We start from the raw sequence: 24,733 nt of genomic DNA, 5'->3' as shown, positions 1-24,733 counted from the left end.
AGCTTAATAAATTCTAATATAAATGAAATTTTACACATATATGGGGGTAGTACTAAAGAGCACCATTGTAAGCAGGCAAGAAAGGAATAGAGGTAGGAGAGGAAGTTGGAAATTTTAAGAGCATGACTGGGGAAAGCCTCACTGAGAGGGTACTGTTTGATGAAAGGGCAGCCCATGTAAGGTCTGAGGAAAGAATATTGCAGATAGAAGGAACAGGCCAGAGGCCTTGAAGTGAGTGTGCCAGGTACATGTGAGAAGCAATGAGGAGGCCAGTGTTATAGTTCAGGCCAGCAAAGATTAATGATGGAAGACGAATGGGATGAGCTGTGTATTTCATGCAAGACTTGCAGATAAGACCATAGTGGCCTTTGTACAGAGCAGGATGAGAAGTGATTGGAGGGAGCAAAGGAGATAGTTACCTGACTTTTGTTTTAACACTTTCACTGTAGTCATTATGTTAAGAACAAATACCAGGAAGAGAGAGCAGAAATAAGAAAATCAATTCAGAGGTATTGGCCCATCGAGTTGACAATGGATTTGGAGTAAGGTGGTTGAATTCTGGATACATTTGGCATGTGAGAAAAGGAGACGAATTAAGGACGCCTCCTCAAATTCAGAGCTTTAACAATTTCAAGGATGTAATTACCATTAACAGAGGATAGGAGGGAGCAAGATTTGTAGGAAATAACAGGTGTTCAATTTTGGATATGTTTGAAATGAGACATTCAAGAAGAAATGTGGAATAAATAGGTGGATTAGTTTTGTCAGTCTGGATTTCAGAAGAGATGTCAAGGATGGAAATAAAATGCACATAGATAAAATTTGAAGCAGTAAGACTGGATGGGCTCCCTTATTGAGTAGGGGTTTCTTAGACCTCATCAAAAGGAAAGACTGAGAAATTAACTCCTTATGTGTTTCAACATTTAGACCAGAAAAGCCAGGAGTCTGTATAAGAGGAACAGCCAGAAAGGCAAGAGGAAGACCAAGTGTTTGGAAGCAGTGAGTGATCAGCTTTGTAAGGATGCTGCTGAGAGGTTAAGTTAGTTGAGAAATGACCATTGGTGTTAGCAATATGGTGTGGGTGAGTGGTCTTTGGTAGTCTTGAATGATGGTTTCAGTGCAGTGGTGGTGTGATGACCTGATTGACATGGAATTAGGAGATAATGGTAGACAGGTAACTTCCTAAGGAGTTTTGCTCCAGAAATTCTTCCTTCCTATGTCAGTTTTTCCTTCATTGCTGCATCTTTACCCTCAGTATCTAAGCTTATTGTTTTTATTTTCATTGGAAAAAAAAAAGAAAAAGAAAAGAGAAATGTAGAGACAGCAGGAATAAATGGGAAAGGACAGGATGTGGGTCGTCCCCCTTTTTATAATGGAAGGGTTAATAACATGCTTGTATACTGATGAGAAAGATTCAGCAGTGAGGGGGGAAAATGGTCCTAAATAGGTAAGAAAGGACTGGTCCTAGAAGTAGATTCAGTTTATCTTTCATAAAACATGAGAAGGATAGTGCCTGGACAGATACTGGCTAGTGGGAATTGTGCAAATTTTCTTCTGACTTTGTTTTCTCTTAAGTAGGAAGTAAGGTTATCTGTTGAGCATAAGACTGTAGATTGGAGGAATGAAGAGAGAGAACTAATAGAACTAATCTTCTACGAGCTTATGGTATATTTTGTGGGTATTGGAATTACCATAACTTATAAATATTGAAGATAGCGACAGTGAGGCTGAAGTTAAGATCCTTGTGAAACAAGAGGTTGTGTGCTCAGGAACAGTGAATGCCTGCAGTTAGTTGGAAGTATAAACTTCTGTGACATTTAAAACTGCGGTGTTTGTGAAGGGAGAGTGAAGGACATGCACCCAGTCTAAGCTGCCCTGGTGGTAGTATTTGAGAGTGCTGTAAGGGATGGCAGTGTTGTGAAAAACCTAGGCTAAAGCAAAGTGGCAGAGTTGAGATACAGATCTTGTTGGTTGACTGACTTTGGGGCACAGTGAAAGGGTTTCAGGAAACTGGGAAAAGGGGTCAGAAAAGAAGGGATTAAATATATAGTTTGGAAAGAGAAAATCATAGAGCGGTTTTGGATGTATACTGGAAGAGGATGATTATCCTAAATAAAAAAGAGCATGCAATGAAAGTAGCAAAGGTAAAGACTGTTTTAGTTGTACACTGGTGTATCATGAGCAAACAGAGAAGAATTTTTTTGTTTCCTTGTCTGCAACATTCTAAGAATAAGGCTATTTTCATTATTTAGACCTAGTGTTGTAAATTGAATGGCTTGTTTTGATTGTATGTTTTCCATGGTACCTTGTAAGGGTTGAAATGACTGTCAAATGAATGTCTTGACAAATATATGGCACATTAAGTTTGATCTCTGTGGCAGATTAAGCACAGCTTAAATTAATGAGTAAAAAAGTCACCATTAGTTGTAAATGCATGAGTTATTCTAATATCTTCTTAAAAGTGAAGATTTTTAATGCATCTTATATTTTATCAGGTTGCAGTATTTTACAGAGCTAGCCCAAGACACAAGATGAAAATTATCAAGGTAGGTGTCTAAAAATCAGATTGCTTAATTTCTCTATATAAAATGCTGCTACTTTGTTTTTTGTTATATTTGCATTACAAGGAGTATTGATAGAGCCTCAAAGTCGGAAGTATTGTAAAGCAAAACAGTCATCGCTTTCAAGAGCTTGATGTGGAAACACAAAGAATTTTACTGGGAAGATGTGGAAGAAAACTCTATGAAATATTTGCAAATACGGCCATCTTTACACAGTTAAATAGTGTAGCAGTATATTCTGACAGAGGTCCATAGCCAAATCATCCCAATGTGAGTGATGATAATTAGTTAAAAACTGAATAAATATAAGAAAAAAGCATTATAAGAGTGTGAACAGTATTTAAAATGCTATGGTTACTTAGATTAAACCATCAAATGTAGCCATGCATTGCTTAATAATAGGGCTATGGCTATGTTCTAGAAATGTATTATTAAAATGAATCCCCCCCACTGTTTGAATATCATGAGTATAATTAAACTTAGATGGTGTAGGCCAGAGCATGGCTTTTTTTTTTTTTTTTTGATACCATGGATTGAACCTAGGGTCACTTAACCACTGAGGCACATTCCAGCTCTTTTTTTTTGTATTTTATTTAGAGACAGGGTCTTGCTGATTTGCTTAGGGTCTCTCTAAGTTGCTGAGGCTGGCTTTGAACTTGCAATCTTTGTGTCTCAGCCTCCTGAGCTGCTGAGATTACAGGAGTGCACCACCCTGCCAGGCTCAGCATGTCCTCTTAATGCAGTCAAGAGATGTGTTAAACACAGGGGTGTGACACACCAAACTTGTTTTTTTTTTTTTTTTTTTTTTTTTTTTTAAGTAGTAGTATCCTCTAAAATAGTGATTGAAAGTATAGTAAATGTATAAACCAGTCATTTATTGTTATTATCAGGTATAGTGTTGTAAATTATATGCTGTATTTTTTTTATAACTGTCAGCACAGGTTTATATTAGCTTTACCATAAACATGAATAATGTGTTGTGCGACAATATTATGAGGACTTAGATGCTAATAATCATTACAAGTTCTTCAGCTCCATCCACTATGGTATATGTGAATATTATGTAGCACATTTCTGTATATAAAAGTAACTGTCAGTATTCAATGGGCTTAATTTATTAATGATGATAGACAGCTATTGTATATAGTTTTTCAGTTTTAGCACTTTTGACATTTGGACTAGATAATTCTTGGTTGTGAGGGGCTGTTTTGTGTATTGTAGAATGTTTCACAGCATTCTCAGCTGCTACTGGCTAGGTGCTGGTGGCATCCCCCAAACCAAGACAATCAAAAATACCTTCAAATATTGTTAGATTTCCTTGAGGAGACAAAATTGTCTCTTGCTGAGAATCATATATAGTTCATCTACTTAGATATAGTTCTCACAAATGGAAATATTAATAACAACTTTTCCTAAGCTTTATTCTATTAAAAACTCCACATATTTAAGCTTATTGAAAAATGGATTGATTGGATTATTTCTGTAAAAGAATAGTTGAGAGTGCTTGTTTAGCCCATTATTGTATGGAAACAACTTTATCATCAGGATTCTTCCCTCCACCCTGTTCCTGTTCCTCTTTAGTCTCTACAGAAGAATGGGTCGGTTGTGGCCATGACAGGGGATGGAGTAAATGATGCAGTTGCTCTGAAGGCTGCAGATATTGGAGTTGCAATGGGCCAGACTGGGACAGATGTTTGCAAAGAGGCAGCCGATATGATCCTGGTGGATGATGATTTCCAAACCATAATGTAAGCTTCGTTTCAGTGAATGCATATAAGAGAATCTTCTTCTATCCTTTTCTACATCTTTTCCACGATAATTCAACTGGAAAAGAATTAGTATTTAAACATTGACCAAGTTTCTAATTTCTAGACCAAATCATGTTTCTAGATAAATGTTTTCTGGCCTAATGTATAGTTCTAGAGAAAATGATTTGTATGGATTAAACAGACATAATAGATGGTTAGTCCTTATCTTTTAAGAAAGTGAGTGCCAGTGAAGTGTCACATTGTTCTGGGCACTAAAAACAATGGTACAATAGTGAACCTTCATTAGGGGCCTTTATTTTAGTTAAATTCAGGTTCTTAGAAATGTGCATATACATGACCTTACAGTAAGTATTAAAAATTATAAAATTCACACCCATACTTATTTCCTTATAACAGTAGTTGTTCATGTTGTTCTCATTTCATGACATAATTTGTTGAATTTGAATAGTTTTGTTTCATCCATAGTTTCCAATTGATTTAAGACTGCAGTTTAATACCCTGTGGAGTCAGTTTCACAGTGGTTAGGTGGAGATCATGTTAATCTCAACCTCTTAGATGACCGAACCTTGCTCATTGCAGTGTCAAATTATAAGTCCCTGTCCCAGGATGCTTTATTACCCAATAGTATCCTAAAGTGATGTACTTGAGAATGGGAGTTCAGAACTCAGAGCATTGCCAATCTCTTATAAAGATTTTTTTTTTTTCCTCTCTCCCTGCTTAGAGTTATATAAAAATCTGGGAAGAAAGGAGTTGTTTTAAAAAAAATACCTATTTTCCTGGATTGAGCCAAATGAAAGAATTTATGAGTTTTTGTAAATTAATGTTCTTTAATTCCTCTGTAGTGTGTAGCATATATACTTGTGTGTAGGAACAACAGATAGCTTAAATTCCATAATTCTTACATAGCACATTGATGTTTAATTCCTGATATATATTAATAAGAAAAATGAGCTTAGAGACATAGAGATGATTATCATTTTAGTATTTTAAATGTATAGCATTATGTGTAGAGGCAGTTTATTATTTTAATGTTCAAATGTCTTTAATAAGATTTATTAAAATTAATAAGAAATATAATGAAGTCAGCTTAGATAGATCTCAGCATATTTGATTTTAGTTCATTGGTAAAATAAATGTTTCCATATTCTAATCTTAATTATGTGAAGAAAATATTAGATTTTTTGTCTTTTATTTATTTGTTTTTGGTAATAGAGATTGAACACAGGGGTATTTTACCACTGAGTTACATCTTCAGCCCTTTTTGTTTTGAGACGGGTCTTGCTAAATTGCTTAGGGCATCATTAAGTTGCTGAGACTGGTCTGGAACTTGGGATCCTTGACTCCCAAGTTGTTTGGATTGCAGGTGTGTGCCACCATGCCTGGCTTAATAATTTATTTTTTAAATTGATTCTTTTAAATTTAAAAATTGATATTTTTAAATTGATATTTTTTAAATTGTAGTAGGTATTGAAAATCATTTAGAGATGACTTAAAAGCATGCAAGAGAATATGTAAACATATGCAAATACTGTGAAATTTTATATAGGGAATGGGAATTTTTATATATTAGTTGGAAATTTATTCTCAAAATAGCTTCACAGTCTTTTAGTACAGATGTAGCTTTATTTTTATATGAAGTTTTTCATTTTATCTTTACTTTTAAAATTTCAGGTCTGCAATTGAAGAGGGTAAAGGAATTTATAACAACATAAAAAATTTTGTTAGATTTCAACTGAGCACGTAAGTTTGCAAGATATTTGTAACCATGGGTCTTCTAGATAAATTATAGGAAAGTAGAACATACCTAGAAACTTCTGTGTATTTCTGCAGGGTTTTTGAAAGTAAGTTTTCTAAAGAGAAAATTAACTATACAGAAATGGCATGCTAAGTGGACTCTAAATATGATAATTAAATGTTTCTGTCATCATCAAAATATTTTGTTAACCCATTTTATCTGCAGTTTCCACATTTGTGGATTCAAGTATGTATAGAAAATATTTGGAAAAAAAATTCTGTACTGAAAATCTATAGACTTTCCTCTTTGTTTTTATACTGGAAATAATACAGTACAACAAAAATTTATATAGCATTACATTGTAGTAGGTATTGAAAATCATCTAGAGATGACTTAAAGCATGCAAGAGAATATGTAAACCTATATGCAAATACTTTGAAATTTTATATAGGGAATGGGAATTTGGTATTTCAGGGATTTCTAGAAACAACCCTCCATGGATACTGAGGAATTTGTTTAATAACTTCTGAAATATAAGGAGTGGAATGGGTCATATCTCAGTGTTTCTTCTTAGGGTTTTTTTTTTTTTTTTTTTTTAAATAGTAGTGGTTTTCTGTAGCCAAAAAGAAAACAGTTGAATATTGGTGAAACTGTTACATAGATTTTAAAAATTTCCCCTCTTTGCTGTTGTTAAACATATTTTTCTAAATAATGTTAGATTTTAAAAGTTCACATGAATGAAGCATAGGTTACTTCTTTTAAAATTATAGTAGTAACATAAGCTTTTTGAATGGTAGAAAATAAATATTACCACAAATTCAATAGGAAATTTACTCTGCTGACAGATTAAATGACTCTCTTTTTCAACAGGAGTATAGCAGCATTAACTTTAATCTCATTGGCTACATTAATGAACTTTCCTAATCCTCTCAATGCAATGCAGATTTTGTGGATCAATATTATTATGGATGGACCCCCAGCTCAGAGGTAAGGTTTTTCGTGCTTGAACTAGAAAGATATGGAAACTGTGATGCCCCGATGTAAAATTTTATTATGAATAATGTTGGAAATTTGCAATAGCATATAAATTGTGTGATATGTGCATATTATTTATTCTCTTTGAATGTTTATTCATGCAGTATGGATCTGAAGCTTTATGCTATGTCACACATATACTTTGGTTGAAAACATATCAGAGAATAGATGCAGTCCCTGTCCTGTAGTAAGCTTTTTTATTGCTAAGAATGGAATGGAATGGAAAAGCGTCTGAGTTCGGCATCATTACCTAGGTTCTGTGTCAATACTAGAAACTTGGAAAGTATTGAAGAATTTGAGTATCTATTTTATTTTATAATAATGGGGTAGTGGAGTGATACGTATCATTAGCCATTGCAATCTATCATCCTAGTCAAAACTCCATTTATGAAAGATATTGCAAAGCTCTCTTGGTAGGTCATACATTTGAAATAAATAAATTTACATGTAAATAAAATTGTGCAGTTTTTTGAAAGCCGATTGTCATTTGTCTATCAAACTATACCAGATATGTAAGTGTAAAAGAGGAGAGAAATAGTGATAAAATCAATGATTGAGTTTTGTTTTTGAGAGGGGGTTGTTATGTTGATCTTGCTATCCATAAACGCTTGGGCTCAAGGAATCCTCACGTCAGGCCCGCCTTACATGGGACTATAGGTGTTTACTGGTACAACTAGCAGTGGTTATTTTTGTCTAGATAATAATTTTTTATTTTTCTTTTTAAAAAAATATTTATTTATTTTTAGTTGTTGTTGGGTACAATACCTTTATTTATTCATTTTTATGTGGTGCTAAAAATCGAACCCAGGGCCTCACACATGATAGGTGAGTGCTGTATCGCTGACCCACAATCCCAGCCCCTAAGTTTTTCTTAAGATTCAACATTTTGTTTTTGTAAGAAGGCATTTAGATTTCTGTATAATTAAATTTAGTTAGTTTTAAAAGTACAAATTGAGGCCTTAACACTTAAAGTAATTCATTTTTCTGTTTGCTTTTAAGTCTTGGAGTAGAACCAGTGGATAAAGATGTCATTCGTAAACCTCCTCGCAACTGGAAGGACAGCATTTTGACTAAAAATTTGATACTTAAAATACTTGTTTCATCAGTAATTATTGTTTGTGGGACTTTATTTGTCTTCTGGCGTGAGGTATATTCACTGGATAAGTAGCTATATTATGCATTTTGTATGATAGGATTCTTAGTTATTTTGGTGTGTTATGTAGAAAGCTGGTGAGTTAAGAGACCTTTTTGAAAAAGTATGACAAAAGCATTTTAAGATTTGATTTAATTCTCTGGCTTAATAAAATTGTTGGCTTAGGACTTGAAATCATTTAAATTTGCAGAGCCATATGACACAATAAAAGTTAATACATGTAAATTTGAGCAGTAAAAAATCTGAGCCTTTGATAGCTACTTTATTGTAATTAAATAATAAATGTTTTAATACTCAGTATATAGTTCATGAAAAGATTTTTTTTTACTTTTAATTATCTAGACTATAATCGTTCACTGGCTATTGGAAATTTAAGTAACTTGGATGTTTCACATCTTAGACTAAAGCTACTTATCATAATGGAAGGAAAATATTAATGTTTTGAAAGCATATATGGTCATTTGATTTAGCATTGAGAGTCATTTTGTTTTTTTCCTCTTGACAGCTGCGAGACAATGTTATCACACCTCGAGACACAACAATGACGTTCACATGCTTTGTGTTTTTTGACATGTTTAATGCACTAAGTTCCAGATCTCAGGTATGCGTCATTGATCTTAGCTGATTGGCCCAACTGAGTAGAGCTTCTTTTCTTACTGAGTGAGGCAAGGAGTATGGGCTTTTAGCTTTGCTTGGTTTTGTAGCCACAGATTACAGCCCCAGATACAGCCTTCTTACTAACTTGTGCCATTGGTGAACAATAAGGTTGAAGCATTTGGGGAACTAAGCCTTACCTTTAACTCAAAGATCAAAGCAAATCACAGATGTGTGTCTTTCTTCCTTTCTCTTATAAGTTGTAGCTATAGATAGATTCAGGTTAACATTATCTCAACATAGGACAAACCTCATAGACTCTGCTAAAATGATATGTCTCATATATGCAGTAAGGACAAGAACAATTTGATTGCCTCACTCTGTCAGTGAGTCTAAGTTTAGCATATTTAATTTTGCTTTCCTTTACAAGTCTTACAGTAGGTGTGATTGCTGCTTTTTGGTCTTAAAGTGTTTTAATAGAATATAATAGGTTAGAACCTTAAGGATACTTTTTTAGAGCATATTGTTCTTGAGAACTAGTTCTATTTGAGGCATTGACTATTTGTTTTAACTTAAAGCACTTTATATATTCTTAACTGTAACTGTTACTATTTGCCATACTAGAACTTTGTAAGAATGGTGGATTATCACTAATTTTGAGACTGTTATGAATAAGCCTTAGTATTTGTGTTTTTGTTTTATGAAAGACAGTTTTACTTTTTCTATATATACATTACTAGGTCCATTCTTCAAGATTTTACATTATCTTCTGCAGTGAATGGATAGGAAAGACTTAGCAAAATATAAATTTTATTAGTGCTTTGGGATGCTGAAGTAAGTTTCCTTTCTTTTTATGGTCTCATTTATATAGTCTCACTCTTTTTAAGCAAGCCCTTTTTTGATAAATAAAAGTTTGCTTTAAAATTCACCTTTCTTCTCCCTGAATTATTCCAAAGTAATAGATAGAATTAAAAGATTTTTTTTGGTATTGGTAATATATAATTCAGAGGTAATAAATGATACTAATTATTAAAAATTGAAATTAAGTATGAAAATAAACAAATTATTTATATGAACAAAGAGTAATAACTGAACTCTCTGCTTTTCCAACAGACCAAATCTGTGTTTGAGATTGGACTCTGCAGTAATAAAATGTTTTGTTATGCAGTTCTTGGATCCATTATGGGACAATTACTAGTTATTTACTTCCCTCCACTTCAGAAGGTTTTTCAGACGGAGAGCCTGAGTATACTGGGTAAAAGATGTTATCTTTATATATTTTAGGTGAATTATATTTTACAATGTTTGTGCTAATAATTCTTTTAAGATAGTGAAATGTGAAAGATAACTTGACATGACCTGGAAAAAAGGAGTGCTTCTTTTTTCATTTGGGGAAGTTCAGGGGAGTTATTCTCCTAACTCTAGGCATAAATTTGCATTTTTTCCTTTTAATTTGTGGTAATGCAGATTAAACCCAGGGCTTTGAGCATTGCAGGCAAAAACTCTTACCATTGAGCTACATCCTTAGGCCTTATTTTATTTCGAGATAGAATCTTGCTTAGTTGCCCAGGCTAGCCTTGAACTTGTGATTCTTTTGCCTAAGCCTCCTGAGTCGCTGGGATTACAGGTGTGCACCACTGTGTCTGACCTGTTTTTTTCTTTTTTACAGATTATTAATTGTTATAAAATCATATTTAATGATTCGGAAATATAGCAAACTGAAACATATTATAAAGTAGTTAGCCAGGCACTGTGGTGTACTCCTATAATCCCAGCGGCTCTGGAGGCTTAGGCAGGAGGATCACAAGTTCAAAGCCAGCCTCAACAATCTAGTGAAGGCCCTAAGCAACTTAGTGAGACCCTGTCTCCAAGAAACAAAGGGGTGGGTGGGTGGAGTGGCTCAGGTTGTATCTCAGTAGTTAAGCAAATTCCTGGTATCCAAAAAAAATAATTGTAGTTTATAACTTTTTCCCATCTTATAAGAAGAAAGAACTAGATGTAATGTCAGTAAAAACAAATTGTTTTTGTTTAAAATTCTAATTTTTGATAACTGATCTTGTTATTTTTGTTCATTCTTATTTCATGAAATATCAGTTTGGTCCTGAAAGCATAAAGTTTTATAATTCTATGAATTACACTTATTTTTTCATATACCATGCATTAAACATGAACTACAGAACGTTTAAAAAATTCATTTTCTTGAGACTGGGGTTGTGGCTTAGGGTAGAGGGCTCTCCTGACACACATATTTGATCCTTAGCACCACTAAAAATAAATAAAGTCATTTGTCCATCTATAACTAAAAACAGATATTAAAATTTTTTAAAAAATTTATTTTCTTGGGCTGGGATTGTTGCTTAGTGGTAGAGCACTTAACTAGCTTGTGTAAAGCACTGGGTTTGGTCCTCAATACCACATAAAAATAAATAAAATAAAGGTATTGTGTCCATCTACTAACTGAAAAAAATATTTTAAAAATTCATTTTTCTATGTAAGTTTGAGGAATAAAGAATATTTAATGGGAATGCTATCTTTAATTCTTGGATTTTAAAGTTAATTTGAAAAGTTACAATATCTCACTTTATTTTTTGGTGTAAGTTAACATTTACTTTAAAATTGAACTTTTTAAATTTCATTATTTTAATTTCATATCCAAATTGCTTCCTTTAAAAACTGTTTTAAGCATTTTTAAAAGCAATTAAAAAGAATTGAGATAGTGTGGATACTATTGGAATAGTCTTTTAGGCTTTGAAGTTGAACATATTGCTGCAGAATATTTAATTTTCAGATAGGTATTTTCAGTCAAATTGGTTACTACTTCTTGAGTAGTACTTTTTAAAAGGATGGTGAGGGTAATGATATTTTCTTCATGAAATAATTGTGAAAAATATATTTTTAAAACTGGTAAATTGCTAGAAAAATGTAAGCTGCTAGCTTTGTGACTCTAAGTGTCAAAGATTTGTAAAACCCACCTTATTTTCTCTTGCAGATCTGTTGTTTCTTTTGGGTCTCACCTCTTCAGTGTGCATAGTGTCAGAAATTATAAAGAAGGTTGAAAGGAGCAGGGAAAAGATCCAGAAGCATGTTAGTTCGACATCGTCGTCTTTTCTTGAAGTATGATGCATATTGCATTCTTTTATTTGCAAACTAGGAATTGCAGTCTGAGGATCATTTAGAAGGGCAAGTTCAAGAGGATAATGAAGATTTGAGAACTTTTAAACTTTTCATTGACTAAAATGAACATTAATGTTAAAGACTTGATTTGAAACTTTATCCTGCTGGCAGTCCCAAATGAAATTATGCAACTTTGATAACATATTCCTTGATTTAAATTGGCTTTTGCAATTGAGTGAGATTTTATAAAGCATATGGGGCAGTAACTTAATTAAAAAAAAGAGGAAAAACATAAACCACCTTCTGCACTTAAACAAGTCTAACGTACAAATACACTATCTATCTTAGATAGATATAAATATTTTTTTTATTTTTAAATATTGTACTATTTATGGTGGTGGGGCTTTCTTACTAATACACAAATAAATTTAATCATTTCAAAAGGCATTCTATATGATTTAGAAGTCGATTCCCAGGAGTGCCATATTTCAGCTACTGTATGTCCTTTTTCCTGCAACATAAGCAGCTCAGATACCTTGTGCTACCATTTTTGTATTTCAGGTTTATTGCACAGGATGTGACCACTGTCAGATCACTGTTCTTTTCTTTCTTTTTGTGATTGAAAAGCATATACTGCAATTTGAAGTAAATGTTTGCTTTTCTTAGTGTAAATGGTTGCTGCTTTGTTTTTTAAATTAAGGTGTAAGTCTTTGGTTTAGCAGAATTAATGCAAGGCTATCAAGTGGCATTCTGGTTATAGTAACAGTATCTATAGTTGAAATAGTCAAAAACATTTGAGAGTGGAATGAAATTTATAATGAATTTTATTAACATGTCTCCTTTTTGAGTTAAATACAAATATATACTTTGTCAAATATCATCCTCTAAATATAAATCTAATTCAGCTGAATAACTGAATTTTATTATTTTTACTATTTTGTATGTGTATTTTTAAGTACATTTCTTAGGAAGTATAGACTACTATACTAAAAGAATAAAAAGTCCCAACCTGGTACATGGTTTATGAACCAGGGCATTCAGGGAAGATCCCGTGCTGGCTTGCTCTTCATACATCTTCTAGGCAGCTTCTTTGGCATCGGTTGTAGCACAATCCTGAATCTGTCCCTTCTACTTCCACCATTTGTTCTCTATCTTCTTTTTGTTTCACTGGCTTACTAGAGAAACAGATGTATCTTCTTTGCATAATGCCATCAGATTTTATAAAAGCTTGATAGGTGTAACTAATTTTGTTTTGAATGTGTAGCAAATTTGGGCCAAAAATTCAAAACCAGATATCCATTCTCCTGTTGAATATTTCTCTGTATAAAGAGAAATGGCTTCAGATTCTTACAGGTTTAATTCTTCTTGAAGTTAGTGAATTCTGTATTTTGTAAACTGTCAGAATAAACCATTCTCAAGCTTTTATTCAATATTAAATTGCAAGTGTTAGTTTTGAAATACTAGGGAAAATATCCACTATTTGAGCCCTTAATACTGAAAAGTAAGCACGAGGAGATGAGTTGTCTGCATTCTTTTTCTTTACTCTTTCAGGCTGAATGTTCAAATGTATATTATTCTCTCTCATTAGCTGGAACATCAAAGCCATTGTTTGGTCAACTCTCTCTTTAGCGATTTGATATCTAATTCCTAAATTTTGTAATGATTTTTATTCTCTGTTACAAAGACATAAAGTACATGTTAGGTGCACATCGTCTTTTGTTTTGCATTTTAGGTTCAGAATAAGACATGTATCAAATTAATGTGCCAGTCTTTTCATTTGGATTTTGATCTATAAAAATAAAAGGATTTTATCATAAGTTAATCATCTCCTAATTAACACTGTTAGCATTAAGATAATCTGGATGCTGAAGATATGGAAATACTTTGATTTCAAAGGAAGTAAAATATATAGTGCAGATCCAAATTTTTTTTGTTATATGTTAATCTAAACTAGCATGCGTGATTTAAATGTGTTAATATTGAAATTTTTAATTTTTGCCCTATTTTCTAGTCCTAGAACTCTTAGAGTCTCTATTGATAAAATTTGATTATTTTTCATTGTTACACTACTTTATGCAGTTTTTGACCCTGTAGTGACTAAACATCAGAGAAGAAAAGAATTTGAAATAGAAGTAATGTACTGATGAGGTAGATAATTCTCAAATGATAAAAACTGGCCACAAAAAAATAAGGCTGATCACATCTGTGCTGGGCATTGCATAGCCCAGAATGAAACAAAAACGAAACTACACAACTCAAAGACTTTCCCCTCTCCAATTCAGCCTTTATTTAATAGCATTAAACTACCCGTACAGGGATGACATGTTTTTAATCTTTCATATCCACACATGGTATATCTGTTCAATTATAATTTTTTTGATCACTTTCACATAGTGTATAAGTGAGCATTGGCCACATGTAAAATAGTTGTTTTGCTGAAATGAATAGGTAATATACAATGAACATCATTTTTAAGTACCTTAATTAGGTTTACCCTTTTTTCTGCCTTTGTTGGTTGGCAGTTGATACGCAATTTACTTCCATATGTGATTCACCCAAGAAGTTAGGTGGATGAATTGATTATTTTTTTATGAAACATTTATTTAGTATCTGAGTCTACCAGGAGTGGAGAAATAATGGCATCCCTGCTCTTCAGAAGCTCATGGACAAAGATAGTAGGTGGTAAAATTGATAACAAGCTATTTCAAGAAAGTTAATAGTGATCTCTGCATATTTATTTAAAAAGTACACATTCATTAAAATTAATACAGCACAGATGCACTAGAATTTTCTTTTGACATTGGCATTTGAGAATCTTTGAAGTGGTTTTTCAAAGCTCCTAAAATCTAAACAGTAGCTTATTTGCATATTAAAATATGGTATGGATAAATATTAATTCTAACTGGTATGTGTCTGAACAGATTATCCTGATTTGTTAAGCTTCCTTGATCTTATCATTTGATATGACTGTTGTCAGTGGAATTAGTCTATTTGGGTTAATAATTTGAATGAATTACTGGTGGTAATTGTAGGCAGACGTACTGTCATGGGGGTGTGCCTTGGGGAGTATTTATTTTGTCCCTGGCTCCACCCACCTCTCTCCTTCCTTCCTGGCTGCCCTGAGTGGAGGTGCCCTTTTGCCATGATTTTCTGCTTCACTCCAGGCCCAGAGCAGTGGAGTCAGCTGAGCATGGGTTAAACCTCTGAGACCGCAAGCCCAAATAAACCTTTCCTCCTCTAAGTTGTGTTGATAATACAAATGGGACACAGGTCCATTTGAAATGTGAGATTTATAGTAGCCTTTTAGATTTCCCACTGGACATATTAGATGAGGTTTCTAAAGCAGAGAATCAAAGCCAGGGCAAATTATAAGCTAGTAAAAAAACAATTTCCCTTTAACCCCCTCCCCCCCCCCATTTTGATTTTTGCTAAAATTAAAGCACTAAATGAGAGTATACCCAGCTTTGGCAGAGTAAGAATTTTTTTTTTTTTTTTAAGTTCCTTTAACATAGTGATTACTTAATCAGCAAACAATTGTCTAAACTCACACTGCAAGGGGCAAAGATAAGCACATTGAAGTCTTCTTTGTTATAGAGCTTTACAAATGAGTCTGTTATTAAGGTTATAAGTTGGAAAACACTGATGTAAATAATTGGTTGCACATCATTTTGGTATTTGCAGTAAAACATCTAAGATGCATATTGTAGGTATGTTGAAGAACTGCATAACTTAGAATTGAGTTTACTGTTCAGTGAGCATTAACGTTAGAAAATATCTGCTTGCTCCGAACAAGTAATTGTGGTAGGATAGTAGAAAACAATGTCTTTTGATGCCTTTTCCATCTTACTCATAATTCTTTGGATCTTTCTAGCTTCATATCCCATTCAATGAGCCTAGACAATCTACTTCTAGATCTTTGGGTGCAGAATTTCTTACTTCTTGAAATTCTTGCCTCAATTTTGAGAATCAGAATGGTTTGTGTTTTGTGCTAGGGATTGAACCCAAAGCTTCAGCCATGCTAGGCAAGCAGTCTACCACTAAGCTACATCCTCAGCCAAGAATCAGAATTTTTACCTATATTTCAAATCCTAGTTGAAATGCCAACCAAGATGGTCTTTTCAGATTGCTTGAAAGGGAGTAGGCGTCTATATGTGTGTGTGTCGTAGTACAATTCCTTGTAAATAATATTACAAGGCAGCCACAAAATTGAGCATAAAAAATGTGTTTTTATTTTTTAGAAAACATTAAAAATATAAGTCCAAGCCACTTCGTTGATAAAGCTAGACAGAAATTTGGTAAAATTGTATTTTTTTATTAACGATAAAGTTAAGTTGAAGTTGGGACAGAAAAGTGGAAACAAGTATTTTGAGCCATTTTGATTCTTTGAAATTATTTCTTAAATCTATCATTGGGCACATATGCCTGAATGTATATGATGTGTTAGTAATGGCCTTTATTTGTACAACTGCTCCAGATAGTGACTTTTGTATTCTTAAGCCATTTTGCTCAATTCTAGCCAAATTGACCAATGTTCTTACCCATGGTTTTGTAATGGCTCCATGGTTGTTAGATCTGGCAGAATTTCCATTCATATCTAACCCACAGTTGCCCCATCACCAGTATTTCTTAAGCAGTTAATGGTATTGTTGAATAATATAACCTTGTGCATAGAAACCATGTTTCATAGTATTGTGAGCACTTGGTGCTGGAAATTGGGCAGATAGTGTACATGTATACCAAAAATTCATTTTTGGGCTCTGTATTTCTAGCTTTTGAACTCAATATGTGCTTTTTATAAAAAGCAGTTGTAAGTGGACACAGCACCTTTATTTATTTATCTATCCACTTGTTTGCTTGTTTTATTTATTTATTTATTTATATGTGGTGCTGAAGATTGAGCTCAGTGCCTCGCACGTGCTAGGCAAGAACTCTACCACTGAGCCACAACCCCAGTCCCTCAATATGTGCTTTTAAATAGTTTTTTTTTTTTTTAAATACAGATCTATTCAACCATGTTAAAGGTAATTGTCTATTAAAATCTTCTGTGATAAATACACTGAAGTGTACTTTAGTTGAGAAGTGGCAATTTGGAGTCTTCTTATGGTCGTTAAAAAAATACTATGCCTTGACTACCCTTTTTCATCAGTCTGCATCTTACAGGCATAATATGAAATACTTGGTGTGCAAGTCTTACAAAACTGTCCTTGGAGCAGCATACTGCAGGCTGTAACTAAATAGGTGATTATGTAGAAAATGTATGCCTAATAGGAAAAACATGACAAATTTTACATTTAAGTAGTGTTAGATCAATTTTAGGATGGTATAAATTGTGTTTTCATACATATTGTTTTCTAATATGGCTGCATTATAGGATGACATTAGATTTTTAAGTATCTTTCTACATGGCTGGTCTGGATGGCCCATGAATTAGCTAGAGGTGTTAAAAGTTAGAGAAACAGTTTATTGTAATCCTCCTTAATTCACCCACATGGAGCTGTTTGTTTTGGTGTTGACAAATGATGCCATTTGGGACAAGTCTGCATGCTGACCATTTTTGTAAATAAAGTTTTCTTGGAACACAGCTACACACATTGATTTATATTTTGGTCATTCATACTACAATAGTAAAAGTGAGTAGTTGGAGTAGGGACCATATGGCTCCAAAAAGCCTAAATTACTTAACTATTTGACCTTTTATAGAAAAAGCTTACCCACTCCTGTAGTTACCCAGGAAGAAGAAAATAGACCTGTACATTGCATTCACTGGACTGGGAAAGAAATGGCATCAATTTTTCTACTCTCCAGTATCCCAGCAGGTTGTTCTCTCTGGGACAGATGCATTTGGTAGCAGATATAATTTCAGTCTGTGAGTCTCCCATCGGGCTCCTATGTGGAGTATGTCTCAGATTGTTCCCAAAACATCATCAACAGGGAGGATGTGTTTACTGTTAGTAGTCCCAGCAATTACCAAGACTGCTGCTTGTTCTTCTACTGGGTGGAGTGTTCTGATATGCTCTCCCAGCTGAGTTTTGTTCCTAAACTTCCTCCCTGTTTCTCTTCTTTACACCTCTTTCTGCTCCTGTGTGGCCTGTCAGTTCTCTCCTACCTTCCTGGATACAAAAGAGAAAGTAGATGCTTCCCAGAGAAAAAGGCTTTAATTTGAATAAGCTAAAGTATATTTTATCTTAGAGAAGAAAATATTTAATAAGCAGAAACCAAAATATCCTAACAGTTCAGTCTTAGGGGAAAATATACTGATTTAATGGAACATTCTAAACCCAGATGTATTTACATAGTATTTATCATTTCTAAGGTAAAATGATGACAGTATTTCTCAGTAAATTCTTATAATCCACTCCTGGCCCTCCTATAACTTCTTGCTTTATAAAATAGATAATGGCTCATAATAGGGTTAGTTTAGTTTGCTTTAAAAAAAACAAACAATTTTCATAAGTCTGTGAGCTAGATGGCCTATTGTACTTTGTGATGAGAAACCTGGGTTTTGGATTGACACCATTCCCAGATTTCGCCCCAGAGGTGCTTATTTTTTCCTTGAGGCCATCAAAGGAATGTTGAAAGCATCTCAATGGAAAAAGTACAATGTAGACATTGGATACATTTGTAAATAGAGGATTAGGAGAGGAAATTTAGCATTCAAAGATCCAGATTTTTCCTATAGAAAGGGGACTCCAGACATACATCCAACTGCCTGACAGATGTCTCCACTTCAGTGCCTGAAAAGTATTTTTAACTTAACATATTCACAGAAGAATCCCTAATTCTACTTCTTAACCCTACACAAATGAGTGACAATGGAGTGGGAAATTTAAAAACAGAAGTTAGCTGCTACTATTTTAATGAAGATATAAAAATTTTGTGTTATTTCAGGTTTGGCAGTACTTTGTAGCATCTCTTATTGTTATACTGCCCCCCGCCCTTGAGTAATGTTAACATGTTATTTACTTTAAAAAAATGTTTCCACATTTTTTCAGGGCAAATTCATCTGCTCATGTGTAGATTATATTACCCCTTCTCCCTCATTACATATAGTTATTCTATAACCATGATAGCAAACATTGGGACATTACAAAGTAGACTTCCTGTTTTTCTTATCATCAACTTTCTTTGATTTAGTCCCTATAATATGACCCAGACAGGAAATTCAGGGGGAATTCAGGAGGAGAGCAGTGCCTTCATAGAAACACTGTTGGTTTTCCAGATTCAAGTACCAGCACCTTAGTTAATGATCCAAAAATTATTAATATGTACAGACCACCTGCAAAGTTTTCCTAATCTTGTGTGGTAACTCATATGATGGCATAACTTTTACAGTTACAAATTGTCAAAATTATTGGTACATTCTAATTTTTTGAAATGAAAAATACTATTAAGTGTGTGTAAGTTGAAACTTAAAACAGCCCCTGGCAAAAAAAAAAAAAAAAAAAAAGAAAACAACACCACCACCCCCAAATTCCTAGGTATTCCCCTATTCCAATGACAATGGGTAATTCTGCACACAGAAATCTCCATGTGTCTCAAAAGTGAGAATAGGAAAATAGTTTCTTAAACTATGTGTGTGTATGTGTATTAATAGTTTCTTATATTTTTTCAACCAAATATATAAATTGTTGCCAGGATTAGTAAGAATAGAAGAGATGTATAGTGCTACACATTCATTTGAAATTTGATTTTTCTCCCTGAAATTAAAGTTCAGTGAAAGTAGCTGAAGCACTTTTCATATTATAATTCATCTGTTCTGTCATTTTAACACCCTGATGTATGGCTTGGTACAATCATGTCTTTGAATTTAAAAAACTTCCTTCTTCAACTTGAGGTACTCATCTTAGAACTTTATAGCTGGATGGATTTGAACTTTAGCATTTTTTAGACATCTGGACAGAAAAAGTAACTTGTCCTATATGGCTCAGAAAGCTGTTGCTGAAAATGAGAAGGTATGTTTTTAATACTTTTGGTCCTAGAGAAATAGTAATTTCAAATTGGTACAAGATGCACAATGACTTTTAGGTGTCATGACTGAAATACATCATCTAAATACATCTGGCTTATCTTTAAACAATTTCACTTATGGACGATTCTCATTTTATAGGGAGGGCAACTGAGACATTCTCTGATTAATTTGTTTTTATACACAAAGGAACAAAAATTTTAGGGTCTTTCAGGTGATAAAGTCTTTATCTTCTAAAATTATAATTAATTTAATTATGAATACCAAGTATTCCACCCATATCCATTCCATCAAAAATACAAGGTTGCCACATTGGAGTGTGGTACTAGTAAGTGTTCTTTTATAGAAATGAAATCCTTTTACCCGGTCTGGGTGGGGCTGCTTTCCAGTTGCTGCTCTGGTTTGCCAGGTAGCCAAACAGCATGTGGTAGAGGGGAGCCTCCAATGATACCTGGCAACCTTACTAGGGGAAAGCTGGATTTGGCCTTCTTAAGGCTATAGAGTAGGGCCAGGATATAACCCTGACAGTTGCAGGAAGAGATTCCTAGGAAGTGGTAATATCTATTTTTTAGTTATTTTCCCTCTATCTTTAAACATACCCAGCACTCTTTTCAAATTGAGTTTTGAAAAAAATACAGAAAATTCCTTGACAACAGGAAAAAGAGCTGGAGGGACACAAATAATCAATATGGCATTAATTCCTTCTGGTCTTCATGTTCTGATTTAGAGCTTATCTGCCCTTTCATTCTCTTGGTAGTTCTCCATTCTTTCCAGTGTGGCCTCAGTGTCACACCTCTTTCCCTTTTTTTCTTAGCCATGTTCTTATCTCATTTGCCTTTGCAGAATTCTACTCTTAGCTTTGATAACTCTGGTCTCATGGCATCTTACTCTTTGTGCTGCTCGGCACTCACTCACTTCCCAGATCCCTGGCTTCACTCTTGGTTTTCATGTGTGGACATAACAGTGGTTGTTGTTTATCACCCATTGCTAAGTACACAGGCACTTAAAAATATTATTTTATCTTTAGACAATTTCACTTATGGACAATTCTCATTTTATAGGAAGGGCAACTGAGACATTCTCCGATTAATTTGTTTTTATACACAAAGGAACAAAAATTTTAGGGTCTTTCAGGTGATAAAGATCTTTATCTTCTAAAATTATAATTAATTTGAATTAGAAATTCAAATTGAAAAAGTAAAGTTAACTTGAATTCTTTTTCCATGATGATCAGTTGGCATAAAAGAACTATAGAGATATTTACAGATGAATGAATTTTCAAGATCCAGGTAACTCAAAATGAACTTGTACAAAATAGACTTAAAATATCATTATCACTAAGTACAGAGCATGATTACATTATATAAAGTAAATGGTTTTTTTCTCTAATTTTACCCCTAAAATTTATTCATCTTAGCTGTCCAGAGTTCTTTTTGTTACTTGAACTGCTAATCGAATACTACATTTCTAAAGCCTCAGGTGAGATTTCATTTGCTAGAACTAAATCAGAAAGAGCAGGACTGATTGCCCGGTGCAGTGCACATACCTGGAATCCCAAGGATCTGGAGGCTGAGGCAGGAGAAACACAAGTTCAAGGCTAGCCTTGGCAACTTAGTGAGACCCTGTCTCAAAATTGAAAGGGCTGGGGAGATATATGTATATATATTCTCAGTAGTACAATGCCCCTGGGTTCAATCCCTAATACTGCAAAAACTACCAAACAAAAAACACCAGGACTTACCTAAAGACATGATTGACAACAGGAAACATTGTAGAAGTGGAACATGGGACATATCACATTCTGCATTTACATAGGTGTTCTCATTTTCTCCTTTTCCTGATCTGAATTTAATCCTATCTCTTCAATCAAGCCAGGCCTTAAGTCATGTCTGGGAGTCCTGTGGTTTAACCTCTTCCTGGTAATTGCAGTCTCCTTGTAGCATTCAGTCTTGTCTTTACAATTTTGTACCCGACAGACTGTTTTATAAAATATTCTTGTTATTTCATTGTGTATTGTCTTCAGAGCAGCTTAAACAAGAAGTCTTTTGAGGATCAGGTATATATCCTCATTCTGTGGTGACCCTCCTTAGACCACCCTGTGTAATGCCCATGACCTCTCAGCTAATACAGAAGGTTTAACACCGAGTTACCCCAGAGTAAGAGAGAATTGACTTTTTTTTTTGGTACCAGGGATTGAACTCAGGGGCACTCAATCACTGAACCACAACTGAGCCCTGTTTTGTATTTTATTTAGAGACAGGGTCTCACTGAGTTGCATAGTGCCTCGCTGTTGCTGAGGCTGGCTTTGAACTCAAGATTCTCCTCCCTCAGCCTCCCGAGCCACTGGGATTACAGGCATGTGCCCCTGTACCTGGCTTGGACATTAGATTCTTAACCCCTTTACTGCAAGGTGGGATAATTTCAAGTAAAAAGCCCAGATTACAATGGCCAGAGAAGGAAATCTGACTTCTTTTTGCTAAAGGAGAACCCATTAAGTGAAGGGAAAAGACAGTTGATGTAGTTCAGTTGACTTTCAATTAAACTCTGTAGCCCATATACTCTCAATTTGCTGCCTACCAAACAAGTTAATTGCCAAAGTGGAAATGGTTTTCCATGCAGGGTAGTTTGATTTTCAAAAGAAGTATTGATAATTCAGGAAATAGGACATTATAATTTCTAGATCAGCCCCAAACTCTAGGAATCAAGGAAGAGAGAATTTTGGATAACATGATTATTGTTCCTGTTAGATCCACTGTTTGTGGTTAAAACACACTTCATAAAAACAGATAAGCTCTTTCCTTGATCTTTCTAAGAATGAAACATCTCTTTGGAGATATAAAAACCTAAGTAGCCCTCTGCATTCTTCCTAAAATGATAAAGATATTTCCTTATTTCAAAACTCTCACTTGAAATGGAAGCAGCATTGAACACTCCAAATGCAAATGACATTGCTTTACCCTTTGTAAATGGCTAAAACCAGTCAACACTTGCAAGGTATGTATGACATTGCCTGGTGCTGGGCTTATTCTGAGGTGTGGTATTTCAAGGAAAGTGTAGAGAATTGTTTACTGGATATCAGGAATAGGGCATGGGCTTGTTCAAAATGCCAGTTGAACACATCTTTAGATTACTGATGGAGAATATGCCAGTGGAAGAAGAGAGGACGAACACAGCTGTGTGAACAGATGAAGGTTGGAATACTTTCAGATCTTGCCCAAATGTATTGAATCATTCTACTTGTTTATTTTTACTTTCGTGTTCTTTATTTGGAACTGGCCAGCACTTTTATATCTGTTGGTATTTGTAATGTTAGCAGCCTCTAGTATTTTCTAGAATGGTGCCTTTCAAACTTTTTTGATTACAGTAAAAAATAATTTTTCATAACCGCTTAATATATGTATCTGATATTTTCTAGACTAATTTTTTTCATTTAAAAAATGTTGGTTAGGAGTTGGGGATGTTGTAGAGCACATGCCTAGTGTGTGTTAAGGCCCTTGGTTGGATCCCCAGGATGGAATAAAAATAAAAAAACAAACCCAATAACAACTGGTTATGACTCATTAACTACTTTTCAAAACAAGGTCTAAAGTCTTGTTTTGCTGCACATATTTGTGTTATTTTCATTTCTTATTGTTTTTTCCTCCTCTATATCTAATAGCTCAGCATGCTGTTTTTGTAGCTGGCGCCATTATAGTTTCAACTGCTGCTTTAAAATCTGAAGTGTATCTATAGCGCTTATCAGCTTTGCATGGTCTCATCTACTAAGTTTTTATTTTCTTTTGTTGGCATCTAACTTCTGTTTTCACAGTTCAGATTTTTCATACGTAAAAAACAAAGAAATTTTTTGAAATGATTACCAGCTTACTATTTTTAGTAATCAATTGAAGTAGGACTTCTTCTCTTTGAAAATATAGCTAACTATGCTGTTGCAGTTTTAAAATTTATAACTTACTGAAATGGAACATGAGAAGTACATATATGCTTTTTCATAAGTGTGTTTAAGCGATATCAGAAGCTTTTTAAAATCAGGTTATCTTTATTAAAAATAGAATACAAAATATGTCAGAATCCAATAATTATGTGTCGTCATGTTTATCCTCTAAGTTCTAAAGAAAAGAGCTAATTATTTCAAGGGAGGTAAGAGCAAAATTTTAAGTTAGAATTATACATGTAGTATATGTAGACTTGAGTTTATTCAGTATTGGTGGCTTCAGTATGTTCCTCCAAGTTTTCAACCATTAATAACCCAAATCGATTGCTTCCCTCATACAAGCATCGGGGATCTGAGGCAGTTCCCACTCTGTTCTTTGACCAGGTGGTACCCTTTTTCTTCTTTCTTTTTTTTTTTGAATTTGATTTACCCTTTGGTAAGAAGAGTTCAGCTGGGGCATATGACTTTGTGGCATTGAACAGGTGTTCATAAAGTTGCTTAGCCTCAGGACACATGCTCAGGAGACTTTCTACAGAGGCTGATGTTAGCAGTTGTTGGCATAGTCCATGCACCAGGCTTCCACTATACAGTCTGTTCAGTGGGGAAAAAAAAAAAAGTATGGTTGTAAAGCATCAGATTAGTGCAGTGGGTCAGGTATGATTAACATGGCTTCAATAAATTTTTATCAACACTGAGAGCTCTTACTGTTTTTTTCTAAAATTATTAAAATAATTTCAGAATTATCTTGTTCTTCGTTGAAAGGAACTTAGTGATTAAAAAATTACTGGCTGGTGATATATAAAAACTTTTTATTAAATTATGATGATTACTGGTTTTGCAACTAACCCCAAATAGGCCTCTTTATCACTTCAAAG

At 34.0% G+C, this 24,733-nt stretch overlaps 1 protein-coding gene across 2 annotated transcripts in view; it reads left to right on the top strand.

Annotated features, from left to right (window-relative positions):
* Window positions 1–24,733, top strand: part of Atp2c1 (ATPase secretory pathway Ca2+ transporting 1) — a 134,916-nt gene that overhangs the window by 106,826 nt on the left and 3,357 nt on the right. For both annotated transcript variants that reach the window (XM_046431448.2, XM_046431449.2), the window contains 8 exons: window positions 2,496–2,546; window positions 4,143–4,309; window positions 6,002–6,070; window positions 6,936–7,052; window positions 8,100–8,247; window positions 8,759–8,854; window positions 9,961–10,102; window positions 11,837–11,961. In XM_046431448.2, coding sequence (XP_046287404.1) covers window positions 2,496–2,546; window positions 4,143–4,309; window positions 6,002–6,070; window positions 6,936–7,052; window positions 8,100–8,247; window positions 8,759–8,854; window positions 9,961–10,102; window positions 11,837–11,961 — 915 coding nt within the window. The remainder of the gene's footprint in view (window positions 1–2,495; window positions 2,547–4,142; window positions 4,310–6,001; window positions 6,071–6,935; window positions 7,053–8,099; window positions 8,248–8,758; window positions 8,855–9,960; window positions 10,103–11,836; window positions 11,962–24,733) is intronic.

This window comes from Marmota monax, unplaced genomic scaffold, assembly GCF_021218885.2.
Source record: "Marmota monax isolate L192 unplaced genomic scaffold, Marmota_monax_Labrador192_F-V1.1 WCK01_AAM20220418_F8-fsc00022, whole genome shotgun sequence".
NCBI lineage: Eukaryota > Metazoa > Chordata > Mammalia > Rodentia > Sciuridae > Marmota > Marmota monax.
This window is presented reverse-complemented; position numbering and strand designations above follow the sequence as displayed.